Source organism: Antennarius striatus, chromosome 22, assembly GCF_040054535.1.
Source record: "Antennarius striatus isolate MH-2024 chromosome 22, ASM4005453v1, whole genome shotgun sequence".
NCBI classification, from domain to species: Eukaryota; Metazoa; Chordata; class Actinopteri; order Lophiiformes; family Antennariidae; genus Antennarius; species Antennarius striatus.
In genome coordinates, this window is record NC_090797.1 from 2,280,719 (window position 1) to 2,302,841 (window position 22,123).

A 22,123-nucleotide genomic window follows, 5' to 3' on the forward strand; every position below is an offset into this window, starting at 1 on the left:
TAATAGTATTTTTTTGATAATATTTTTATTTTTTATTTTTTTTTACAAATCCGTTCTCTTTGAGATTTGGAAATAAACAGAAGTTTCCGATATGATGAGATGAAAACGAGCACGGAATCAAGTGTAAGACAGGAAATTTAAAAAAAATATATAAAAAAATGTAAAAACACACATAACAGTATAATAATAAAAGCAACGACGGCTACACGTGCTACATATTTCTATGGTTCTGTTTGGATGAAGTCTTCACATTATCTCTAGAAAGTGTTCTCTCTACACTCCCGGCGCTTCAAAAACGTGAAAATGAGGTTTTTGCTTTTTCTGCACATTATCTGCTGTCCGGCGTCCCTCAGACGGGATGACGGCGGCGCCGTTAATACCGGACACACGTGACAGCACATTATCTGAGCCTCTGTTAGCGTTTAGCACGCGCCGCTAATGAGGGCCTAGAATTAAAGCATCATTTCTCACAACAGCATCAAAGCGGATCTCCCAGACGGTGGGTGGGTGGGGGGGGGGATGACTCCCGTCGGTGATTCACTACAAATTCATCTGAAGATGCACAGAATTAAAAGGGGTGGGGGGGTACTTTGCCCTGCACTAGTTTACCATTTCATGACACTTCATGTCATTCCTTTTCTTGTATTGTGAGTCGGTTTGATACCCCAAAAGCGGATTACGCGGCGACAAGGGTCACCCCTTTTAAAAAAAAATCCTTATCACGCTCCTCGTGCACACCCGTTCACACCGTGTGTGTGTGTGCATGTAATAACAGCATCACAGGAAAAGATTTGTACCACACACACACACTCACATGCAACAAAGCCTCATTGTTGATGGCGAACGCTAGACGAACAGCGACAATAGTTCTGTTCAGGATAGAAACGTGTAAATATGCACTTAATTTTCCAGTAAATTTCAAATACTGTTAGATTTTTGCAAATATTTACAAGCATTTTTGTGCAGGTTTGGTTAAAAAAAAAAATGAAAGAAATAAGGTAAAAACCGTCGGTTTTATCGGGTAAATTCCGCGGCGTTCTCGATTCACCTTCAGTATTTCACCAGTTTTGAACGGTTCTACAGTAGATATGTGTGAATGTAAGCGAATGCGACTCGGAACGCGTCACATAAACCTTTTACACTCCGATCGGTCGATGCGTGACCTTCCCTGATTTTCTAGTCTGCAAGGGATCTGCAAGTTTGCGTGCAGCGTTAGCTTAACAGTTAGCAGTTTGTTCTTTGTGTGTGTGTGTGTGTGTGAATGATTTTTGTTTTAATGCATATACTCGTCTGTAACTTTGTTAGCAAATTTAGCCACATCTGCATGTATATAATAGCATGTAGCGCCGCGGCTAATGTGTGAACCGGGCCTAAAATTAAACAGCATTCCTGATGTTACATTTAAATCTTTACTGTTATATTTTTTACACAAAGAATAGAATACTGAGTGAACCCAAAGCTATTTTATTAATTATTAATATTTATAATTATTTGAGGGACATGCTCGTATATGTGGAGTTACTTCCAGCCCCTCCTGAGCTGCTTTTGATGGAGAAGCCCAGTGTCAAAAATACATGTTTCAAAGCATGTTTTACTCAACCTCACCATATGTCAATCATTTCTCACACACACACACACACACACACATGCACACACACTTGTTTCCTGTCTTCTGCTGAATTCAAAACGACAGCAATTTCCTTCCATCCCTCCGTCCGACATCCAGTTATCCCTGAAGACCCGGAACGACACGTTTTTTAGGAAAACGAGAGATGCTCGCCCTCCCCCTATGTGGGGAAGCAGATTCCGCAGCACTCCATGCAGATTTCCAGGCAGTCCGACGACTCGCAGCAGGCGTCCATGATGCCGCAGTCCATGTCGCAGGGGCAGTTGCAGTCGTCGCCCAGGTCGTCGGCGCCGCAGCAGCAGCAGCAGCACGCCTCCGAGGTGCAGGCGCCGCACGAGGCCTGAGTCGCCACCATGTTGCACAGCGTCAGGAACTCGCAGAACAGGCAAGCCAGGATGCAGTGGACGCAGCAGTCTGGGCGGGAAAAACCGGACCGGGAGGTTGCAAAAACGAATAAAATCAATCGGGGGCAAAAAAAGATGGAATAAAACACAGATATATACGATTTAAAGGTGGTTTGATGGAGGAATGCAAGCAACTTAGGAAGCGAGCAAGGACACGGCGAAAAGAGAGAAATTCAAAGCAATGAAGTACTCTCCTGCAGCTCTGATTAAAGGACTGTTAAATAATTGTGTCATTATCATGCAAAACGTCAGTTTGACCACGCAAAGATGATTAGCGAGGTCAAAGAATCTCTCCCCGGTAAATAGGTGGATTGATGCCGGCGACGCTCACACCTCTGATCAACATTTAACCTTCTCACAGACCCTCTTTGGGGAAGAAAAACACTGGATTGTTGTTTTGCTGCAATAAAGAAATCCGCTTGAAATTACCAACACGCCCCTTACCTGTCATAAATCAGTAAATTAGTCGCTTCGGTGTCGAATATGTTAAGAGAAAGGAATTACATTTTTCCTAAGGAACTTATATTTAAATGTTGTCATACTGCAAAGTGACACCCAAGCTTTATATATAAAAAAAAAATACACACAATTACTTCATTAATCTGAACCCATCTGTCATGTAATAAAAGCTGAAGCCGGCCGTATTTAAATTTAGAATGAGCGGGTTAAAAGAGGGAAGAACACAAGAAGAGATGCCTCTGCTAATAAAGGATAAATGTATGCAATTTATCTTGTCGTAAACGAAGCCGGATGCACACGGAAAGCTTGTGTAGTTGCATCCGAGTCACTAAATCACGCCAACTATCGTGCAGTAAGTGCACCTGGCACACACACACACACACACACACACACACATGCACACACTGCGTGCAGCTGTCTGGTTTCTGAACTGAGTCCCGGCGCCGCTGCTTTGGTGTGTTAAAGCAGACATGATGTGGATGTATGCAGAAAAATAGCATTACAAACAGGACGCATTTGCATAACTTTCATCAGCCCATCTTGAGCTGTCAGAAGAGTGTGTTACTGATTGGGTTAGAGGAAAAAAGTGAGGAGAAAAAAAGAAGGAGAGCGTGGAGGACGGCATGGGGAAAGCAAGCTGTGGAGCGCTGGATGCTCATGTTTGATTAATCAAAGTTTTTTTTTTTTATTCCGTTTTTTTTTTTTTAGCTGAAGCGCTCGGGGGTGGGGGGGTGGGGCTGCAACGCTGACCAGAAGCAGTTAGCCGACTGTGATACAAACAAGATAGCCGAGACATGAAACGAGTGTGAGAAAAAGGTGCCTGAAGTTTGAATGCATCTTATTATCCTTATCTGGGGGGTCAGGGACGGAAGATGCATGAGAATAAACCCTTCATTACCAAATATCTGACATGCAGATGCTGTAAATTACCCTTGGTGGCATTTTGTACAGTCTTCTCAGCATTGAAAAATGCCAAGGAGAACAATGCCCGTTGCCCCGGACACAGTTTTTTGCGCACAAATATCCCGACTTTAAGGGACCCGTTGGGTTTTATAGGCGTGAAAACGTTCAGAATGTTCCAGCCGGCTGTGAATGGGATACAAACATTGAGCAGCGGCTAGCCATCTCAGCTATTCACTTGGATGTATAATTCAACACCAGCGATTAGCCTGGATCTTAGAGAAGCCGGAACGAAGGAGGGAAGGGAGGTGATGGTGGGGGTCGTGTAGTGTACACATGAGAGCCGGACTCGAGGCGCATCTCCATGAAAACAGAAAGCGAGGCAGACGGATGGGCGGACAGAGTCTCCGAGAGAAACCAAGCAACGGACAGACTCTACGGCGGACGCTGGACGACGATCCTGTTTAATGTCAGCGAGCGGCGCCTCCAAGGAAATGGTCTGAGACATCTGGAAAGCTAACATCAAGGATAGAAATGAAAAAGGGGGAAGCGGCGTGACACAAAAAAACAAGCCGGATGGGCCTCAAAGCAAAACATTCAAACTTGCAAAGATAAAGAAAGAGAGAGATTGATCAGGAAAACCCTGGGCGACTGTGGGAATGCACAGAAAGGAGCAACACGGGTAAAGACGGCGGCGGATGTGGGCGGGATACGGGAGATCGACCACACACACTTAATCCATGACTGATGAGCAAAGCAAAAGCTGGAGGGGATGCAGCTACGCAAACACACAAAAAGACAAACATTGAGGTTTCCAGCTTAGGTCGGTCTTGTTGGTAAATTCTTATCACCTTCGAAGGGTTAAACTGATTACGCTCAACTAATGAAACAACAAAATAAACACAACCGAGATGACAACAGATGAGACAATCCGCCGCGTTAAACAAAGGCAGCGTGGCAAATCACTCCCCAGAAGCTGCGGTGTTATCGGGGATTGGCTCCGGCGCCAACAACACGTGCCAAGAAACCCGGAGAGCGCAGGGTCCCCCCCAGAGTTACAGCTAGCGCTAGCTTATGCCTTTTATTTCCTGTGTTCAGGGGGCTGTTTAGGGGGCTAATTTCACAGGCAAACAGATTATGTTAATCCATGTAAACACTCACATCTTGGCTCCTTTTTCCGGAGGGAAATAAACAGTCGAGAGCGAACATATTTATTCTGAGAGCGCTCGCATCCGCAAATAAGCAACACGCGAGTCGGGGCACAGACTTGTTGAGCTGCTGTTGTTTCATTGGAGCAGCGCCGCCTCTCTTCTTCGGTTCTTTAGCAATTACGATGTTAGAAACACGTCCAGGAGGCTGGGGTGTCTCCGGCAGACTCGTCTAACCTCTCACCCGAGAGGCGCTTTGTGGAAGCGCTGAAAATTCCGAGTAAGGCATCATCAAGCAGACACTCGTCTGCCCCCTGTTTTTCCTTTATTTATACTCATGTCTCAACCTGACAGTTGTGAATGCTCAAGCTTAACATATTTCAGAGTTTTTCACCTCTTCAGTCCTGGAAATGTATCTTGACTGACAACTTCTCAGATTTGAAGGACGGAATTTTTTTAACACGATAAAATGACTTTATGTGCAGCAGGATCAGGTTTTTCCTACGTTTTCCTACTTTTCCTCGCATTCCTACTTCCTGTTGTTGTCATCTAAGTGGTCTGCGTCTCCCACACCTTCACATTCAGATCTCATAGCTCCGTCCAATTACGCGCTCAACACTGTGAACAAACGGTTCATTTTGATTGAGATCAACACTGCCTCTTTTTGTCAAGACTAAAGACGAGGTGTTGGGATTGGGAGGAAGTTTCGCAAGATTTTAAATCCAGATCAAACTGAGTCTAAAATTCCAGACCAGACAATGAAGGAGTGACCGCTTAAGCAACTAGAGTCCAATCAAACCTGTACTTTGTGATCATATCTCAGGCCTTCAACTTGAACGTGACATGCTTGAACCAAGGTACTTTCTATGTATGGCTACGGAACACGGAGGGAATACAACTATGTTCACGACCTCAGGCATGGGTGGAGGGATGGGACACGACGGAGTCCTGTTAATGAAGGCCAGGGTGGTGCTGACGGGATGCAGGGAGAGCCAGAAAGGGGCCCGTAGAGGTGTGAGGGGCCGTGCCGGGCCCGAAGATAGCTGGTCACGTTTTTTAATAGGCACCCCGCGCTCTCAGTCCTCGTTAGACGGTCACACCTATCTCCCCCAATGGAAAAGGACCAGTGGACCACCTTCATTAATGGACTCACATCGGCATTGCACCTGACAAAATGACGGCTACCCTGCATGGCGAACGGACTCTTTGACTTGTTGTTAAAGAAAATAAAGTCCACGGGGGTGAGTCAGGATGTCATTTGCTTGACGGGGGTGATAAATATGAGAGGTCATGCACTCTGGTCATTAAAAGGTGAGAGAAGGTAAGAATTTATTATCGATATCGAGAAGACATTTCAGCGGCACCTCTGAAGACCGGGGAAAATGACTTTCGACTGTGCCTTTGTCCTCATTTTGATCGAGTTAGGTTTTATATTTGCATTTTCCTCCAAAATATAGCTCAAGGGTATAGAATGTACATTTTTTTGTTTGAATTTTGGATTAAATGCTGAAATTTTTATACTTTTTAAACTGCTTTAACTTGTTAATTTCAAATTTTTGACATAAAATGTGAGGTTTTACAGAACGACTAGCATGCCTTGCAGAGATTGCAAAAGTATTGGGTGCATAAGCAACAGAAGATGAAAACAAATATGCAAGCAAGCGTGTTAGACATGTATGGTCGTCTGGATTACCGCCTCGCGTGTCGACACTCACCCTCCGGTAACGGCGGCTTCTGCGACCCGTTGGAACTGCATTTGCTGCGTCGGCTGCTGTCACTGTTGACCGACAAGCTAGACTTCAGTTTCCGCTGCACTCTTTGCGACACGGGCATCGGTGGCTGCTTCCCGGGCTGCTCCGTCGCCATCGGCGCCGATGACTTCCTGCCGCCCGTCTCGCCCGTGCCAATCAGGGCGCCGCAGGAGCACGTGCGTGTCGACCCAACAGCGCCAGGTTGGATTCCATTGCCGTTACTCAGCACGGGCACGCCGGCGTTGTTGTGGCGGAAGCCGTTCTGGTCCTTGGCGGCGTCTCCGTTGGCGGCGTTCGAAGACGACGGATGAGACTCCGGCTGAGGTTGAACTGGAGGGAAAAAACGAAGGGAGGGGATTTAATTTGTAAGGAGTTATGAGCTAGTTTAGCGCAATTATTTTAACTGGTTTTTAATGGGAGTTGGAGGAAGGTAAGGCTTAGCCAGCTAATACACAAAAATCACATAAAACTGGAAACAGACGGATGTGGTGGAGTTTGGCGGTCAACGCAACTTTTTTAAAGCATTGGCAACTTCTCCCAATGGTATAAATATTAAATGTTAGCCTGATTGGTTTTTGGGAGGTAAATTCAAAGACTTTAAATTTAAAAAAAAAGTCATTAAAATAACTCTACAACCTTGACCACCAAAATGAAAAAGCAAGGCTCGCTGTGTCAACATTGTCCAACCCTGCTACGGTTGCGTCGTTCTCAGCTTCCTTTATTATAAAGATTTGGTAAGTGTTATGGAGAATACAAATGCAGATCGCATTTATTAAAAAAAGGAGTGAAAATTTTGGCCTGTTGACGCTGTCAGGGGTAAAAGCGAAGAAACAACAGATGTAGCCTCTGCCGAGCCTCCTTGTTAGCAAGTCTTCGCCCCCCCCCCCCCCCCCCCCCCCCCCCAAACGTTGGTTGTCATAGGCAGGCTGTGAGGCTTTTGTCTTTTGGAGAGGAAAATCCATCAACCTGGTCTTAAATCACTGCATAATGAATTCTATCGTGTGCTACCCAGTTGTCTAATTCAAATTGCACGGAATCCTGATCCCTGTAGTCTATATTTGTTTATCGGAGCAGCATGAAAAGGAGCCCGAATGAGGAGAAGACAGAACCCGGCGTTTGTATTTAATTGCTTTGTTTCACATCCGCATTCACATCCGACCTCTCCCATGGTGATATGATGTTTAAAAAAAAAGCCAGGCCTCTTATTTCAGCACTCTCTTGTTAACTGTAATTGCACTTGTTGGTGAGTTGACAGCAAAACAGGGATGGAGAGAAATTACCGACTTCTATATTACGTTTGCATCCAATTTGGTAAATGAGTTTATTTGTGCGTTCGCAAAAAAAAAAAAAAAAGGAACCCACGTCAACAGGGGTCGACAGGAATTCCGCGACTATGCCATCTCCTGTTCGAAGTATATAAAGAAAGTGTAGGATGGGAGGAAATGAATAAGTACGGTTCACTCAGACAGACTTAAAAAGAGATGAATAATTCACCAACTCTCAAGTTAACCATGCACCGGCGCTTCGTGCACATGCACGATGGCTCTGAAGTGGAGGGAAGGTAATGTTGGAGTAACTCCCAGTAGAGCTGAATGTGCAGGTGTTCTTGCCACCTCCTTTGCTCACTCACATCCGTCGCCTCCTTTCTTATCAGACAGGTCGCTGTCTCCTGACTTTTCTGTGGCTGTCACATACGCACTTAGAAAGACTAGTTGAGGCCATCTGTGAGCTTTCAGAGGAAAGGAGATCATTACTGTTGCAGACAGCAGCTATTTTGTATATGCACAGTATCACAGGCTGCCGTTCCCTTTTGACTGCATTAATCTGTCTTTTCCCGCCAACCGTCTCAACTCACCTGGGGTAGGCAAACGGCAAACGACTCGTCTGCCTGACGACGCTGGCTTTTTGTGAACCTGTCACATACGAGGTTCCCGGTATCTCTCTCTGAGCTTTTCCCCACCGTCGCCGCAGCCAACGTCGCCTCGGTTTGAAATGTTTGCCATGTGATCGATATTATTATGTTAGGAAACGGCGGCGAGATTTGCTGAGAATTACTAAAGCCGAGAGAGTTGTGCTCAACGTGGGAAACGCAGGGAGACGGGCGCGTCGATAAAGTTCTTTTCAATTAAAATAAAAAATTGACGATGCAATATCTTTTATTTTTTAAGGGATTCAGTACCAAACGGGACTTTTTCTTCACTGCCATATGACAAATTCTGCATCGTCTCTCCGGTTGATCAGTTTTGTCGACTAGGTTGCTGACAGCAGTGCTCGTCGGCTGCGTTAAACCTGGATCGTGTTCAGTACAGCGTGTTGGTACCCAACCCTTTGATTGACACTCATCTAGTTCAAGAGGAAGTCACTTTCCCTAGCCAATGATTAGCTTGTCCGAACTGGTTTTGCACACACAAATGCACAAAAACACACAACTAGCGGCCCCACGCTACCACCTCTAGAATTGTCCGGTTCAGGGATGACAGCTCCATCACAAATTAATCATTCATTGCAGCTCATGTATACAAAAAAAAACAGCTAGCCACATCGACTTGTCCACGCACAAACAAAGTCACACACATATAGAGTATTCATGAACAAGAAAGCCAAAGTCAACCCATAATTACATTTCCTTTTGAGGAAGTAGACCTTTCAATTTACTGAAGTATATATAGTTATTAAGAAACCACCGTGGAGAACAAGGGTCACATGAACGGCAACCGACACGCCGCCAGTCTGGCGTTGGAGTCGGCAGAGAGGCGAGATTCCGGGTTTTTTTTGGACAGTCTTTATTTTTACCCTGATGAACAGGACGACGGAGACGGATGGACGCAGAGGAGTAATATTCATAATCATTGATCACGGTAATGACCGTCCTGTCAAAGACGGCCGTGACAGACATCGGCAGGAGACGAATGAAGACATAAAGAGAGGAAGCATGAAGACGGGAACTTTCACTGCACGAAAAGAAACGGGTAGCTGAAGCTCTGCCTTCTTTTCTTGTCATCACTAATCACTCAAGATTGATTATTTGGTTATTTCATTCACCCATTGTGTATTTTAATTCTGTTTACCACACTTTTATGTTACTACAACCATGTGTGAACTTTTAGCAGTATCTTTTCTAAATTGGGTTCTATACTCTTTTACAAAAAAGCAGATTCAGCCTTATAATCTACAATAATATAACATATTTGACCAGTGAACACGACGATTTCTCATTACATACAATATGGCTCCTTCCATCGTGACAAAGATCCCATCAGGGCATCTTATTTCAACCTTCTTGCACGATCGGAAAACTTTTCGCAGAGGTTCGTCTTTTCCTTGAGCCAATTTTCACGAGATAAGACGATCCGATTGTAGAACCAAACGCGACATGTGCAAGTAGATGAAAAAAACAGGATGCAGGGAACACGGTTTTAACAACACCGGGCAAAGTTTCGTACGTACATCGCGCCGCGAGATTGAGGAGACAAGCGGGACAGGTGTTCCGGACAGGTTGCATTAAAACGCCGCGTTAAGGAGGAAGAGTCGCACACACACACACTTCAAATTAGACTTGTAACCTCCCTATTTGGAGCACATCAACAACTGTTGAGAGTGTACATTTATAGTTGAATAAAACATGGTACTCCCCTGCACACGCTGTCACACACATCACAAGGGAAACTAGGGGGTGAGTGGTTCTTGACTGTCTAAGCAGCATCCCAATTTGGTCCTAGCCACTAGTAGCTGACAGCCTCAAATATCTGGGGAGCATTTTTAAAAGGCCAGTGTTTGATGGATTCATGAAGAACACACAAATATAATTGCCATTTGTCACAGAGTCTTCAGTGGATGCGCCACACGGGGGGAACCGAGTACCGGGAGCGCCTGGAGAGCGCCGGGGCCGTGCAGGAGATCGCTCCGTATGTAAAACCGAGAGCGTATAAACATCTCCGGAAAATTGGTCCTACAGGAGGGAGCGGGAAGTTGCACCCAAAAGACAAAAGAAAGAAGAGGAGGAGCATTTATATATGTCTATATATAAATATATATACACACACACACCGACACGTCACCTGGAAATTAGGATGATGGGATATGCACACGTGAAACGGATCCGTATAAACAAGGATTTTAAAATAGTAAAGAACGTAAAAATATATCGTAGAGGTCAAACGGGTCAGAGCGGAGACTCTCGTTTGCCGCTTTGCAGATAAAACGGGGGGGGGGAGACGAAGAAGAAGAGGAAGAAGAAAAACACAAGCTCTTTTTAATATTAATGCCCCCGAGACAGAGGAGAAAGAAGGAGAAGACAGAGGAAAGGTGTTTGCATAGTCTTATTAGAACGCCCATCACAGGCAGCGAACAGTTATTCCAACATCACGTCATGTCACCCAAATAAACACCACAATCCACATCTTGCATTTATCTCCTAATAGCCGTTATTACAGAATGCCACGGGCTCCGGATTTAACACCACGTGGTTTGGAAGAAGTAGATGAAGAAGAAGAAGAAGAAGAAGCGAAGAGGAAACTGAAAAATGCTTTGGCTTGTTTATCTTCTCCACTTTGCATTATATAAAAAAAAAAATAACATGTATATTTTCTGCTCGGCTGCCCGTGTTACCTGCATGATTGAAATGCTAATTTGTAAATGTGCAATGCCCTAGCCAGACTCCTCTTACCACCGCCGTCGTCCTCCCCCCCTCCGCCAAAACAGCCTGAGGTATCATCTCTCCTCCCAACAAACATGTGGAACAGCCCCTGCCTTTCAATCCAAAGGGATATATTTTCTCATTAGAAATTATACATCTTCCCTGTCCATATTTATAGACGCAAAACCAGGGGAATTATCCCGGAAAGAGAGAGAGCGAGAAAAGGGAGGGAAGATGGCGGAATGAATGTTATTACAAAAGGGCTCTGATTGAAAATTTCCTTGGGCGTATCAAAGCTTCGTTTACCGTTTGACCTTCCAAACTACGGGACAAGGACTTCCTTCATTTTCAAGGAGGGAATAGATGAAGTGAGAAAAAATAAGTCTGGGATCATCATTCCACAACAAAACACACCACAACTCATTAACATTGATTTAACGCAGATGGATTTTAGCGAGAAATAAGAGCCAATCGGGTGAACGTTCGAGCGAGAGATTGGGCGGCGTTGGCGTTGAGCAAACTTTGCACAGAAGGGGCAAGCTAACAGAAATGTCACTTGTTCCAACAGTCGAGTTTGTTTTTTTTTTTTTTTTAAATGTGACATCACATGGCAATCCTGGTCCTGTCAGTTTGCATACACACACACACACACACACACACACACGCCACAGCGTTGTGTATTTACCCGAGATAAAGCAATGACGACAGCGAAGGCGGCGGTGGTGGTGGATGCTGATGACCGCTGAGGATAGCTAAATTACCTGCTCTGATATTGGATCCTCATCAGCAGAAGTGACATGTGTGTGTGTGTGTGTGTGTGTGTGTGTGTGTGTGTGTGTGTGTGTGTGTGTGGGTGTGTGTGTGTGTGAGAACCCACAACAGAACTCCATTAGCGGTCTCACCTGTCAGGTCTGATAATATCGTATAGCATCTCATTTAAACGGGGAGACATCAAATTTTTTTGGTCGGTTTTTCCGTCCCGTTCCTGGACCGGTCCGTCTTTCGGTACCGTTCGGTTGGGTTTCCCGCGGCGACAGACTTATATTCAGCTCGTTTTAATCGTCTGTGACAGTCATTCACATTTGTCTCCTCCAACCTGCTCTTGGGTGGGGGGAGGGGAGACGTCAAAACGGAGCTTAATATTACTTCGAAACTACCCCCCTCCTCTACTCCTTACCGGCGCCGCCTCCACCCAACAAGGCGTCAGGGATTTACTAATTTCAAATTTCGCTGCTGATTGAGTGGAAAAATAACCCCCTTGGACCTTGTTCTGCTTAATTACATTTTACAGTCGCGAAGGCAACTTGAAAGACAAGAGTTTGATTTGACGACAAACCTCTCAGCGCCGCGCCGAGGCCGGCCAAGGTGCGCACGAACGCCGGAGAGAGGGGGTCATCAATTATCCTTTGATTTCAAAATGGAACATTTTCTCAGATTAATATGTCTGACTGCGATCTAAATCACCGAAACTCCCAATGAGATGCCGTTTTTCTCCTGCATGAATCATGTCGAGGGAAAGTCATTCGCACTCATTACACCAACCCCCCCCCAACCCAACCCAACGCTGATATCTGACCACAGAAGACTCTGGTCTCCCCACTGTTGTGTGGAATTTGGCATGGTGCTAATTCGAGCACCACTAATGTAGCAGAACATAAGAACGTGGAAGAGCACTTAAAGTTAGGCAAACTAGCTTCCGTGGGAGTAGCCAAATTTGCACGAGCTTGTTTCCGCATTAAGCGCCTTTTTTATTCTCCCTCATCTGCTCCCCGCCAATCCAAAAAGGGAGGAAGAGCGTCGTAACAAAAATAGGCAAACGAGTAGAGTATCTTTAGAAAGCTGCACATCTTGCACGGATTTAGACGTTACACGGCGAGCGACCGCAACTTCTAGGAAGATCAATTATGAGGTGACTCAGAGGAGGCCTGAGAGACCTGCCAGTCCCCCCCCCCAAAAAAATGTGCTCCACCCTCGCTGATGACTCAAAACAAAACCAGAGCAACAGAGGAAGAGTTAACAGGAGTGTGGGGGGGGGGGTATTTTCAGTTTCGGTTAAATCAATGACTCAAATATTCCACCGGCTTAAAAAAAAATCTCCTCGCTGAAGTAGAAGTTCCACAGGAAACTCACATGTTTGAAATGCGACGTCACACACACACACACACACACACACACACACACACACACACACACTACGGCAGGCGGAGTCTCGCCCACGCGAGAGGATCTGGCAAATATGCCACCGCTCCCTAAAAAGTCCAACTACAGCAGAGGCCCGTCTCTGGGTCAGAGGGGGCAGGCAAGTCTATCAAAATACCCTTACACTGAGTTCCTTTATTTGCTCGGCATCAATCTCAGCATTAACCCCCCACTAATGGGACAGCTGTGGGTCAGCGCCCCCGCCGTCGGGATGCCAATCAGGGCCTTAAGCTGAGAGATCAGTCGCCGGGACAGAAGCGCTCGTTTGCCTGTGAGTGGCTTTTTAAACACAGAGATGCCCCGATCGATTTTAGCTCTCGCCTGAACGATGGAGGGGAGGATGGGGGAGGAGAGGGGAGTCTGGAAGGGAGCCATAGCCCCCCTGGTCCCTGGTCACCCTCTAGTGATCAGGGGGGGGTCAGACAGAATGACCTACCGGAGAGGCACTGAACCTGCAAACACGAAAGGGGGCAAGGAGCTCAAGGGGTTCAAGGCAGGTGCGGGGGGGCAACAGCAGTAGAGGTCTGGGTAATAGAAAAGGGTTTTAACCTTAATGTTGGAGTCAAAACCCTGTTAGAGGTGAAGTAATCCCCCTCCGCCGCTCTCATTTGAACTGGATGATTTTTTTTTTTTAGTCTCTCAGAAAACCATCGACCCCATCGCACACGGCAGCGGTAAACAGTCGCAGTCGTAGCCAATCGGATACGCCGCTGGATCCATCGGTGGTTTCAAATAGTTTTTTAATGCAAATTCATGAAATTGATTCCTACAGGTTATCGTTTATTTGGCTACGTTTGGATCTGCTGCTAATCAATAGATGCTGATTGATTGAGTGTGAGAGTCCAGTCTTTAGCACTCGTGGCAAAATAAGCGCAACCCGTTGAAGCCATTAATGGTGGCCAATCGTGCGAGAGTTTTCCTTCATCCAGCCGTTTCTAATGATGGTAACAGAGATGAGGCGATTATGTAATAAAGTCAAACTTTCCCTTTATAACCAGAGTCAAAAATTCATCCTTCCTCCACAATCATGATCCATACATGCAACACAAACCCCCTTAGAGGCCTGCAATCCACGGATTGAGGTCTATCTAATCATCTGCGTGGACTATTTTGAATATCTCCATGAAAAAAAAAATTAACAATGAATTGGCTCAGGCAAATTGGGTAAAATATGCAAATTAACACACTTGAAATTTCCCATATGAAATCTATCTGCAGCAAGACAATGAGAAAATAATTACAACAGAGGTAGAATTACAATGGCCATTTTAATCAACCCCTACACTAGCATTTCACCCTATTTATACAGTTTTTGATTCCATGACCCACTGGTAAGTAATCACTTGAAAATTATGGTTCAGTTTATAATAGGTCTGCGCTTTAGATGCATTATTTCTACAGAGCTCTAAGATTAAAATAAAGATATGGATCTTGCAGAACAACAATCGCCAAGAAGGACTTATACCTAGAAGAAGAGGCTTTAAAGTCTTAAATACAGTATGTATGAAATACTAGGTGTTTAAAAATATTTCAGAGCTGATCGTCTTAATTGTTGCACCGTCAAGCATTTTTTTTTCTTGCAAATGCGAGACAATCTCCATTCAAACAATCCCTTTTACTGCTTTTACCAGGGTTCAAAAATTCACTTCCGAAAGGTCAATCCCACCAACGGGTAATAACTTTGAAGGAGTGCCGCTAAAGAGCCCAATCAGAGATTCACAAAACGGCCGGAAGAATGTCTTTCTTTAAAAAAAGAAGGAGTCGTGTTATTTGACCTTCCATTCTCACTACAGAATTTCACCGAGATAAAAAAAAAAAAAAAAAAAATGAAAGAAAAAACAGACCTGTTCCCAGAGAGGTAGTGAGGTCATCTTTATCAACAAGAGGAGCATTTAAAAAAAAAAAAGGATGTATTTGACAATCCGGTGAATAATGTAAAGACTTAAGTCCTAAAAGTGGCGCTGGGTGGTAGCAATTTATTCTGGAGAGCCGAGGCCCTGTTTGCAGGAGATATCAGCTGCTTGAAAACCCAGAACGGTCTCTTGAGGAATGTCTACCTCCCACATAAGACTCACCCTCCACCCCCCTGGAGGACGGCGGCACCACAGAGGATCCGTTCACTGAAGGCAGCCGTAGAGGAAGGGCAGGAATGTACTTTATTAGTAACCGCGGCCATCGGGAAAACCGCCGGAACGTTTTTCCCCATCGTGTGACTTTATGAAAGTTCATAATTTTATAGGTCGAAAATGATGAATTATGCGGTTTATTCTGTGCTTAATGTACAAATAGGATTTAGAATTACAGCAGCAGGGAGCACTGAATCTGCACATTGGTGATATGTACTCGTGCAACTAATACTGTCATAAAGCGCTTACTTCCTGTTGCCAGCAGGTGGCGCAATGACTATAATGCTAGATTGGGTGGAAGACAAGGACATGGGGTGTGAAGAAGAAAATCTGAAACAGAGTGGACATTATCTGTTCGAGTTACAACAAATTCCTGTTTCCTGGTGAAGCATTGGAATGTCGCCTTTCTAACAGGAAATGACAAAACGATGTGAAATTTGAGGCGCTGTCTTGGAAATGACTGTTTTATGCTTTCGTAAAAGACTAAAATTCCCTTTCAACTGACAGCGTGTGTGACTGTGTGTGCATGTGTGTGTTAGATAGCGACTTGTCACTGATTCAGTAAACAACCCAGCGGCAGGTCATTAAACTTTATTCCAAAAAAAAAAACATTCACTCTGGAAAACCTTGAAACAAAAGACCTGTTGTGTCGAACACCATCGCTATTACAGCAATGGATGGAACCAATCAGGGGCTAGTAGCCTTAGCTAATACGTTTATCCATCTTAAGAACGACAAAACTCACTCAGACAAAACTTTTAGCTGGTTTCTATCGAGTAAATCCACCCTATCTGAAGACATTTGTGACAAACAGCAAATATTTCGATGTCGATGCCCGAAACAGGCAAAACAAAACTACGACACTGCACCACGTCACGGACACTACTTACTGCTTGTGTTGTACTGCCTGTTATACTGCCTGTGTTGTACTGTCTATGTGGTGCTGCCTGTGTTGTACTGCCTGTTGTGCTGCCTGTGTTGTACTACCTGTTGTACTACCTGTTGTACTGCCTGTGTTGTACTGTCTGTTGTACTGCCTGTGTTGTACTGCCTGCTAACCATGGGTCTGAGAGGACTGCTTTTTCATCTGTGCTGTATGTCATGCATATATGGTACACTTGACAATAAAGCTGACTTTGACTAATTGGGGTTCCGTTCGGTTCGTGCTGCAGACTTTTTTGGGTTTTATTCACGTGCATTTCGTGAACTGCTATAATCTTTTTCTGTGCTCTTGATTTTGAACAATCACACCGCCACCTACTGTCCTGGCATGCACACTACAACTTTTTCCAACTATTTTTTTTTTCCAGAACTTCGTGGATCCCTTCTAAAAAGCTACTGTGTGAACTTTTATTTTGAAAATGCAAAGAAAAAACTTTTCCATTTGCAGTAAACTGGGTCTTACTGGGTCTTACTCTGAAAGTTGAATGACAGCGAGTAGAACCGAAACATGCCTTTAGCTGCAGCACACACGTCCTTTCTAATAGGTAAATGTTTGGAAAACAACATTGCAGCAAAGACGCAATCAGTGCGTCCAAACCCACAAACAGGATTTCCCTACTTGAGGCTTGGAAGCAGAAGCAAATTGGAGAAATGAGCCAAGTTCCAGTCATTATAGCGGAATGAGGGAGCAGGCATGCTGCCGCCGACTTGCCAAGAGACCTCGCTGCTATCTTATTTTAATTGGAAACACTACAGCTAATATTTTAGTTGGCCAGCTGACCCCGCCTCTCACATGTACGCCGCGCCACTGTCACAATAACAACGGGTCCTGACAGTCTGGAGCGCTCATAAAAAAAAAAAGAGGATGTTTCTGGGTGTCGAATAAAACACTTTAAAATGCGCAACCGCCCAACGGAGTGCAGTCTCACCAATGAAACGGCACATTGTGGTTGTTATTGTTCAAAACAACACCAGCATACCCCCCAGTGCGACTATCCCGGGTGGTTAAAACTTACTTCTTACGGTTTGCCGACAATTCAGCTGCTCCTCCGTTGAGCAATTCTGTCCCTCATTGGCCGACTTCCTGGGTGACGGCGTTGGTTCGGTTGGTTCCCCATTGCAGGAGTCTAGTGTTAAAGCATTAAAAGTTAAACGTTAAACCTGTCGGATGCTAATTTTAAGCAGTAACCGGGGACGACTTGGCTTGTTTACTTTAATGCTAAGCTATCACGAGCTAAATGAACGCCTGTTGCAGAAACGCGACAACTTCTACCGCCAAAATGGAGACTGCTGGAGGAGACGGGGGTGCCAGAATAAGCAGAGACCGCTGGCAAACGGTCCAACAACACAGTTCAGAGAGGGAGGGGGGAGTGTATGGAGATGGGGTTGGGAGGGGGGTTCAGGTGAAGGCCTTGCCAGAGCTCTGGATCTCATTTTCTCTCCTTGTGATCCCGGGTTCGCTCTACCTGCCAAGCTCCTTTTCTCTGCCATAAAGGCTGCATTCATCTAAATTGGAAAGAGTCCTTTGGGCAGAAAACTCCAGGGCTGATAGCTGCACACAAAAAAAACACGAGACAGCTTCACTCATCTCCCTCTAATCCGTGTCCTCTGGCTTCTCCACTCGCTGACGTTTTGCTGGTCGCACAGTCTCCGCTTTGTTCAACAAATAAAACCTTCCGCCATGACGACATTCGCTCGTTTCGGCGCCAGAATTTTCCTCGAGTTCTCCTCAACACTTTCTTTGCAACTCGGCAAGAGGTGATTCAACAAAAAAAAACCAAAAAAAAAAAAACCCTCCCAATTGTGTTTAGCAAACCTCGTTGCGTTAGTTGCGATGCTAGACTCTCCCTTTAGCCGGCGGTTTTGCCCCAAGATAGATTGCCTCAACTGGGAGCTGATGTATGGCGGCTGAGCGGCGCGGCCGCTGCCGCGTGATGCATCGCACTATTTAGTGATCGCAGTTAGAAATAAATTGGCCTGTTCTCAGTACATTCACAGTCCCACGAGAGGGCAAATCCAGTCTTAACCGCCAGAGCCTTTTGAAGGTCCAGAGAAAATCCATCGGCGATCCAGAAGCCCCAGTGATTGCTTACTTTGTCCTACTTTGCTATTTTTTGACAGTGCCCATAATGATGCTCCGTATAAATAGGATGGTTAACAGTTCATTGGTTTGTTTGAAGAAAAATGAAAAAAGGATGTGTGTGTGTGTGTGTGGGGGTGGGGTGTTGGTGGGGTAAGCTTACTTTACATGTGATAATCTTGGGGGCAACTAGAAAGTTAATTAAAAACTATAATTGGCTGTCGTTGCTGTTAATAGTCACCAGGGCGTAACTTCAGACTTTATTAAGGACAAAAAATGCAAAAAAAAAAAATTTTTTATCAAGAGCGCGGTTAGTGGCAGGATGAGTGGTCACATGACCAGTTTTAAAATGGACGATTAACGCTGATATGCATTGGTGATATATTTTGCCCCCTACTTCCGGGAGGGGCTGGAAATTGAATTTTAAACTCATTTTCGACGCAGAGTCGTCGTTGATGACTGTTTACGGGTCAGAACTTTTTTTTAAAAAAAACAAACATTTTAATTGTTTTTTTGTTTTTTTCCAGATGAAGTGAATTTGAACACATTCAACAATTTTAAATGCAACAATTTCAATGTTAGATTGAACTTTTCCTCTGATATGCAGTGAAGAAATACCTGCTTTATTCCTCACCTTGAGACGCCGGCAGCAGGAGGAGGCTCCTCTCTTGTGGAGGGCCCCTCTCTGGGCCCTCCGGAGGACAGACGGTCTCCTTGGACATGAGAGGATCGTCTCTTTTGGGGGACACAACAAGAAGATCCTCCCTTTCCTCAGCCCTCAGCTCTGTGGAAGAACCACAGTGTGACCATCAGCACAGACTGGGAGCTAAAAAGCCACACCGTGTGGATGGATGTGGACTTGAGAAAGTCCACAGCTTTCACACACCGAGGAGAAGGAAGGTGACGTCGAGGCGCAGTAAAACTTAGTGGAAATTTCCCTTCTCTGGCTTTTTCACGCAAATCTCTCCATGTGCGCCCCAGCCGTGCGCACACCCGCCGCTTCTCTATCAAAACGCGGCGCGTTTGGGACATTTATACCGAAGCGGATAAGATGTTTACGCGGCTCAACCTACCGTCCAAACATGACAACTCAATCCGCTTCAAAAGTGATTTATCCCCATCCTTCCTTCCTTCTTCTTTCCACCGATTCCGAGAAGGAATGGAGGAGGAGGGGGGGGGAGAGACGCTCCGGGGAAACCCCCCCCAGAAAGTTTTTCAGTAACTTTTTGGTCCGTTTCAAAGTGAATCCAGGTGTTGTTTTATGTAGAAACACACATCAACAACGATCCGAGCGACTTCCCCAGGAGTTCCGCGGCGGTGTTTGCGCTTATTGTCGCGTCCGAAACGTTTTCATCATATCCGGATTCCTGCAGCGCAGCCAGTCAAGGCGCTCCGCGCTCCCCGCGACTCGGAGACGCGAACAAACACCTCCCTGAACTTGTGTCCGCAAAAAAATAAAGTTAGGGGGAAACTTAACGATTATATTTAACGAGCGTGAAACTAACGGGATCGCGCGTCATGGCGCGTTTCACCCAGAAAAGGGAGTTAGAAAGAAGTTCAACTCCTTCCTTCCTTGTTATTCTACACTGCATTTAAAAAAAAATAAAATAAAATCTCACCAAAAGAATAGGATAAAACCATTTTATTTATTTAATAATAATATGTTCAATAGCAAAAAAATTAAAAAAAAATAAAAAATAAGTAAAATAAAGAAACAAAATCCACACCCAGAATGAACCGAGATTAAAGTCAACACAGAAACTGAAAAATTACACCAAAAGTTCCCAAATTGCAAAATCGACTGCCTCAATGTTTGATTCCCGTGTGTAGGAAGTCTGGTGAGGAAATGTGAAATAGTTTTTGAGTTATGCTCCAGAGAATACACCCCACCCCATTCCCCTTTTTGCTTCACATCCTACATTAAAAGGTGGAACAACATGATCTGATAGAAGTGAAACACCTTCAAAAACTTCTTTAAAATTTAGCCAACGTGAGTTAAAAGTTGGACCGACTAAGAGAATTATCATCTGTATCTCTTCTTATAGAATTCACCCATAATTCACTTTGAATAAATAGCGGCCCGGCGCCGCGTCCCCCCTTGCGGAGCGTTGTTTAGTCCGGTGTCTTGCTGATTGCCATCGCAGCCATTGAACCCTGTTGCTAACGGCGTAAGTGAGATTTAAGCCTGGGTAACACGAGTGTGGGGGTGATTGATGTGAAATATGCCCTCCCTCATTGACTGGCTGAACTCCATTTTCTGCTCCTAATGCAGAAATCACTCCGGGTCCCCGGCATAATGATTTACGATGAATCTGTGTCAATGTTGAACTCGGCAAACCCCACGTAATCCATCTTGCAGATATACCTACCTACCCCAACCCCGCCATCGCCTGTTCTCACCCGCCTGTCCTCCTGCCTTCACGGCTGGGGAAGGTAAGGAAGGCGTCTCTCTCTCTCTCTCTCCGTATATAAGTGTTGAATCCATTACAGCGCTGATGTGTAATCACAGAGGACCTCTGTGCCCCCTCAGACTGTAATTACCTGGATACAGACACTCCCTCACTCCATCCCCTAGAGCTGCTCCAAGCCAAGAACTCTGTTAACCAGCATGCAGCGCTTACAGCCGGCCTATATGGGTGGCAACGGGGGAGATAGATTTGAGAGATGAGGCCTGCGAGAAAAAAAATCAGGGATAAAATTGCGTTTAAGTAATGGGATTTTGACCTTGCGGTGCGTAATAGCGCACAGTTCACCTAGGAGATTGAATCATGCACAGAGCAAATCAAAGCCAGCACCTCAAAAAAGCTGACTGTGACCCCCCCCCCCCTCCTCTACCTTGCACACACACTCTTAACATATGGTAATCTTTTGAGGGACGACACACGCACCGTGAAATCAACCCCCGTTTGTCTCGCTTACATGGCAACATGGCCGTCGCTGCTGACAAACATTATCTTGTGTGTGATCATGTGCTTAGTGTCACCCCCCCCCCTTTCCTTGTCTTCCTCCGCCACTGCCACCACCCCTCCTTCAAAATAAGTCAAAGTGGCGCCGGCTGTGTAGACACAGTAGGCTGTCACGGCGTGTCAAGCGTCGGTGTCGGCGTTGCGTCTGTTGCAGTCGCGTCTCGCAAGATTCCAGGAAGCGTCTCTCTGTTGACTTCATCTGTTTGTTTGGCAGCCCGCCTGATTGCCGGAGCGCACGCCGCGATGGGATACAGCCGGCTCAGGCGGCGCGGCGAATGCACCGCTGTCAGGCGTAATCCGTCTTAGGAATCGCCTCCCCCACCCCCCAACCCCCAAACAAACACGTATTTCCCAACGAAATAGAACCCGCCACTCGCTCCCAAGCTGGAATCCAAGAGCTGGAAGTCTTGGTTGACTTTTCTCCAGTAAATTTGACGAACTCAAAAATGGTTTGAGGCGAAAAGTTGGAGATTTCTGTTTCCTTGCAGAGTCAGACAAGTACGTATGTAGCTGGAACTGGCTTCCTGTTAGCCTAACTTAGCAATAAAGGCCAGACGTGAAGGGAAAAGCTGTGACTTTGTCCACAGGTAACAAAATCTAAGGGTGATTTCGCATAGTAGTCTATTTTATTGTTTGGTTGTCACTTCCTGCTGTCACTTCCTGTAAGCGGTCCTAAAGCACGAATCATCTATAAGGTGCTTCCTGGATTCTTAGTTTCGTAGGACTGAAGACAGTCTTCGTGATCCAGATCTTGGGCGGTTACCTTCCTCCACATCTCCAGACTAGTTTACTGGTGCTAACATTCAGAGCCTTTAGCACCTTCAAAAAACGTCTCTAGAACCAAGAATTGGAAACGAGACAACACCCATAATTATCTCTAACGAG

General features: G+C 45.4%; 1 protein-coding gene across 1 annotated transcript; it reads right to left on the reverse strand.

Annotated features, from left to right (window-relative positions):
- Positions 1–40: 40 nt before the first annotated feature.
- Positions 41–19,685, reverse strand: mdfic (MyoD family inhibitor domain containing). The gene is made up of 5 exons (XM_068307453.1): positions 19,346–19,685; positions 18,907–19,056; positions 17,209–17,319; positions 6,254–6,619; positions 41–2,041 (listed from the first exon to the last, which is right to left on the reverse strand). Exons 2-5 carry the CDS (start codon positions 18,992–18,994, stop codon positions 1,788–1,790), a joined length of 819 nt encoding a protein of 272 aa, XP_068163554.1. The 5' UTR covers positions 18,995–19,056; positions 19,346–19,685; the 3' UTR covers positions 41–1,787.
- Positions 19,686–22,123: the final 2,438 nt, after the last annotated feature.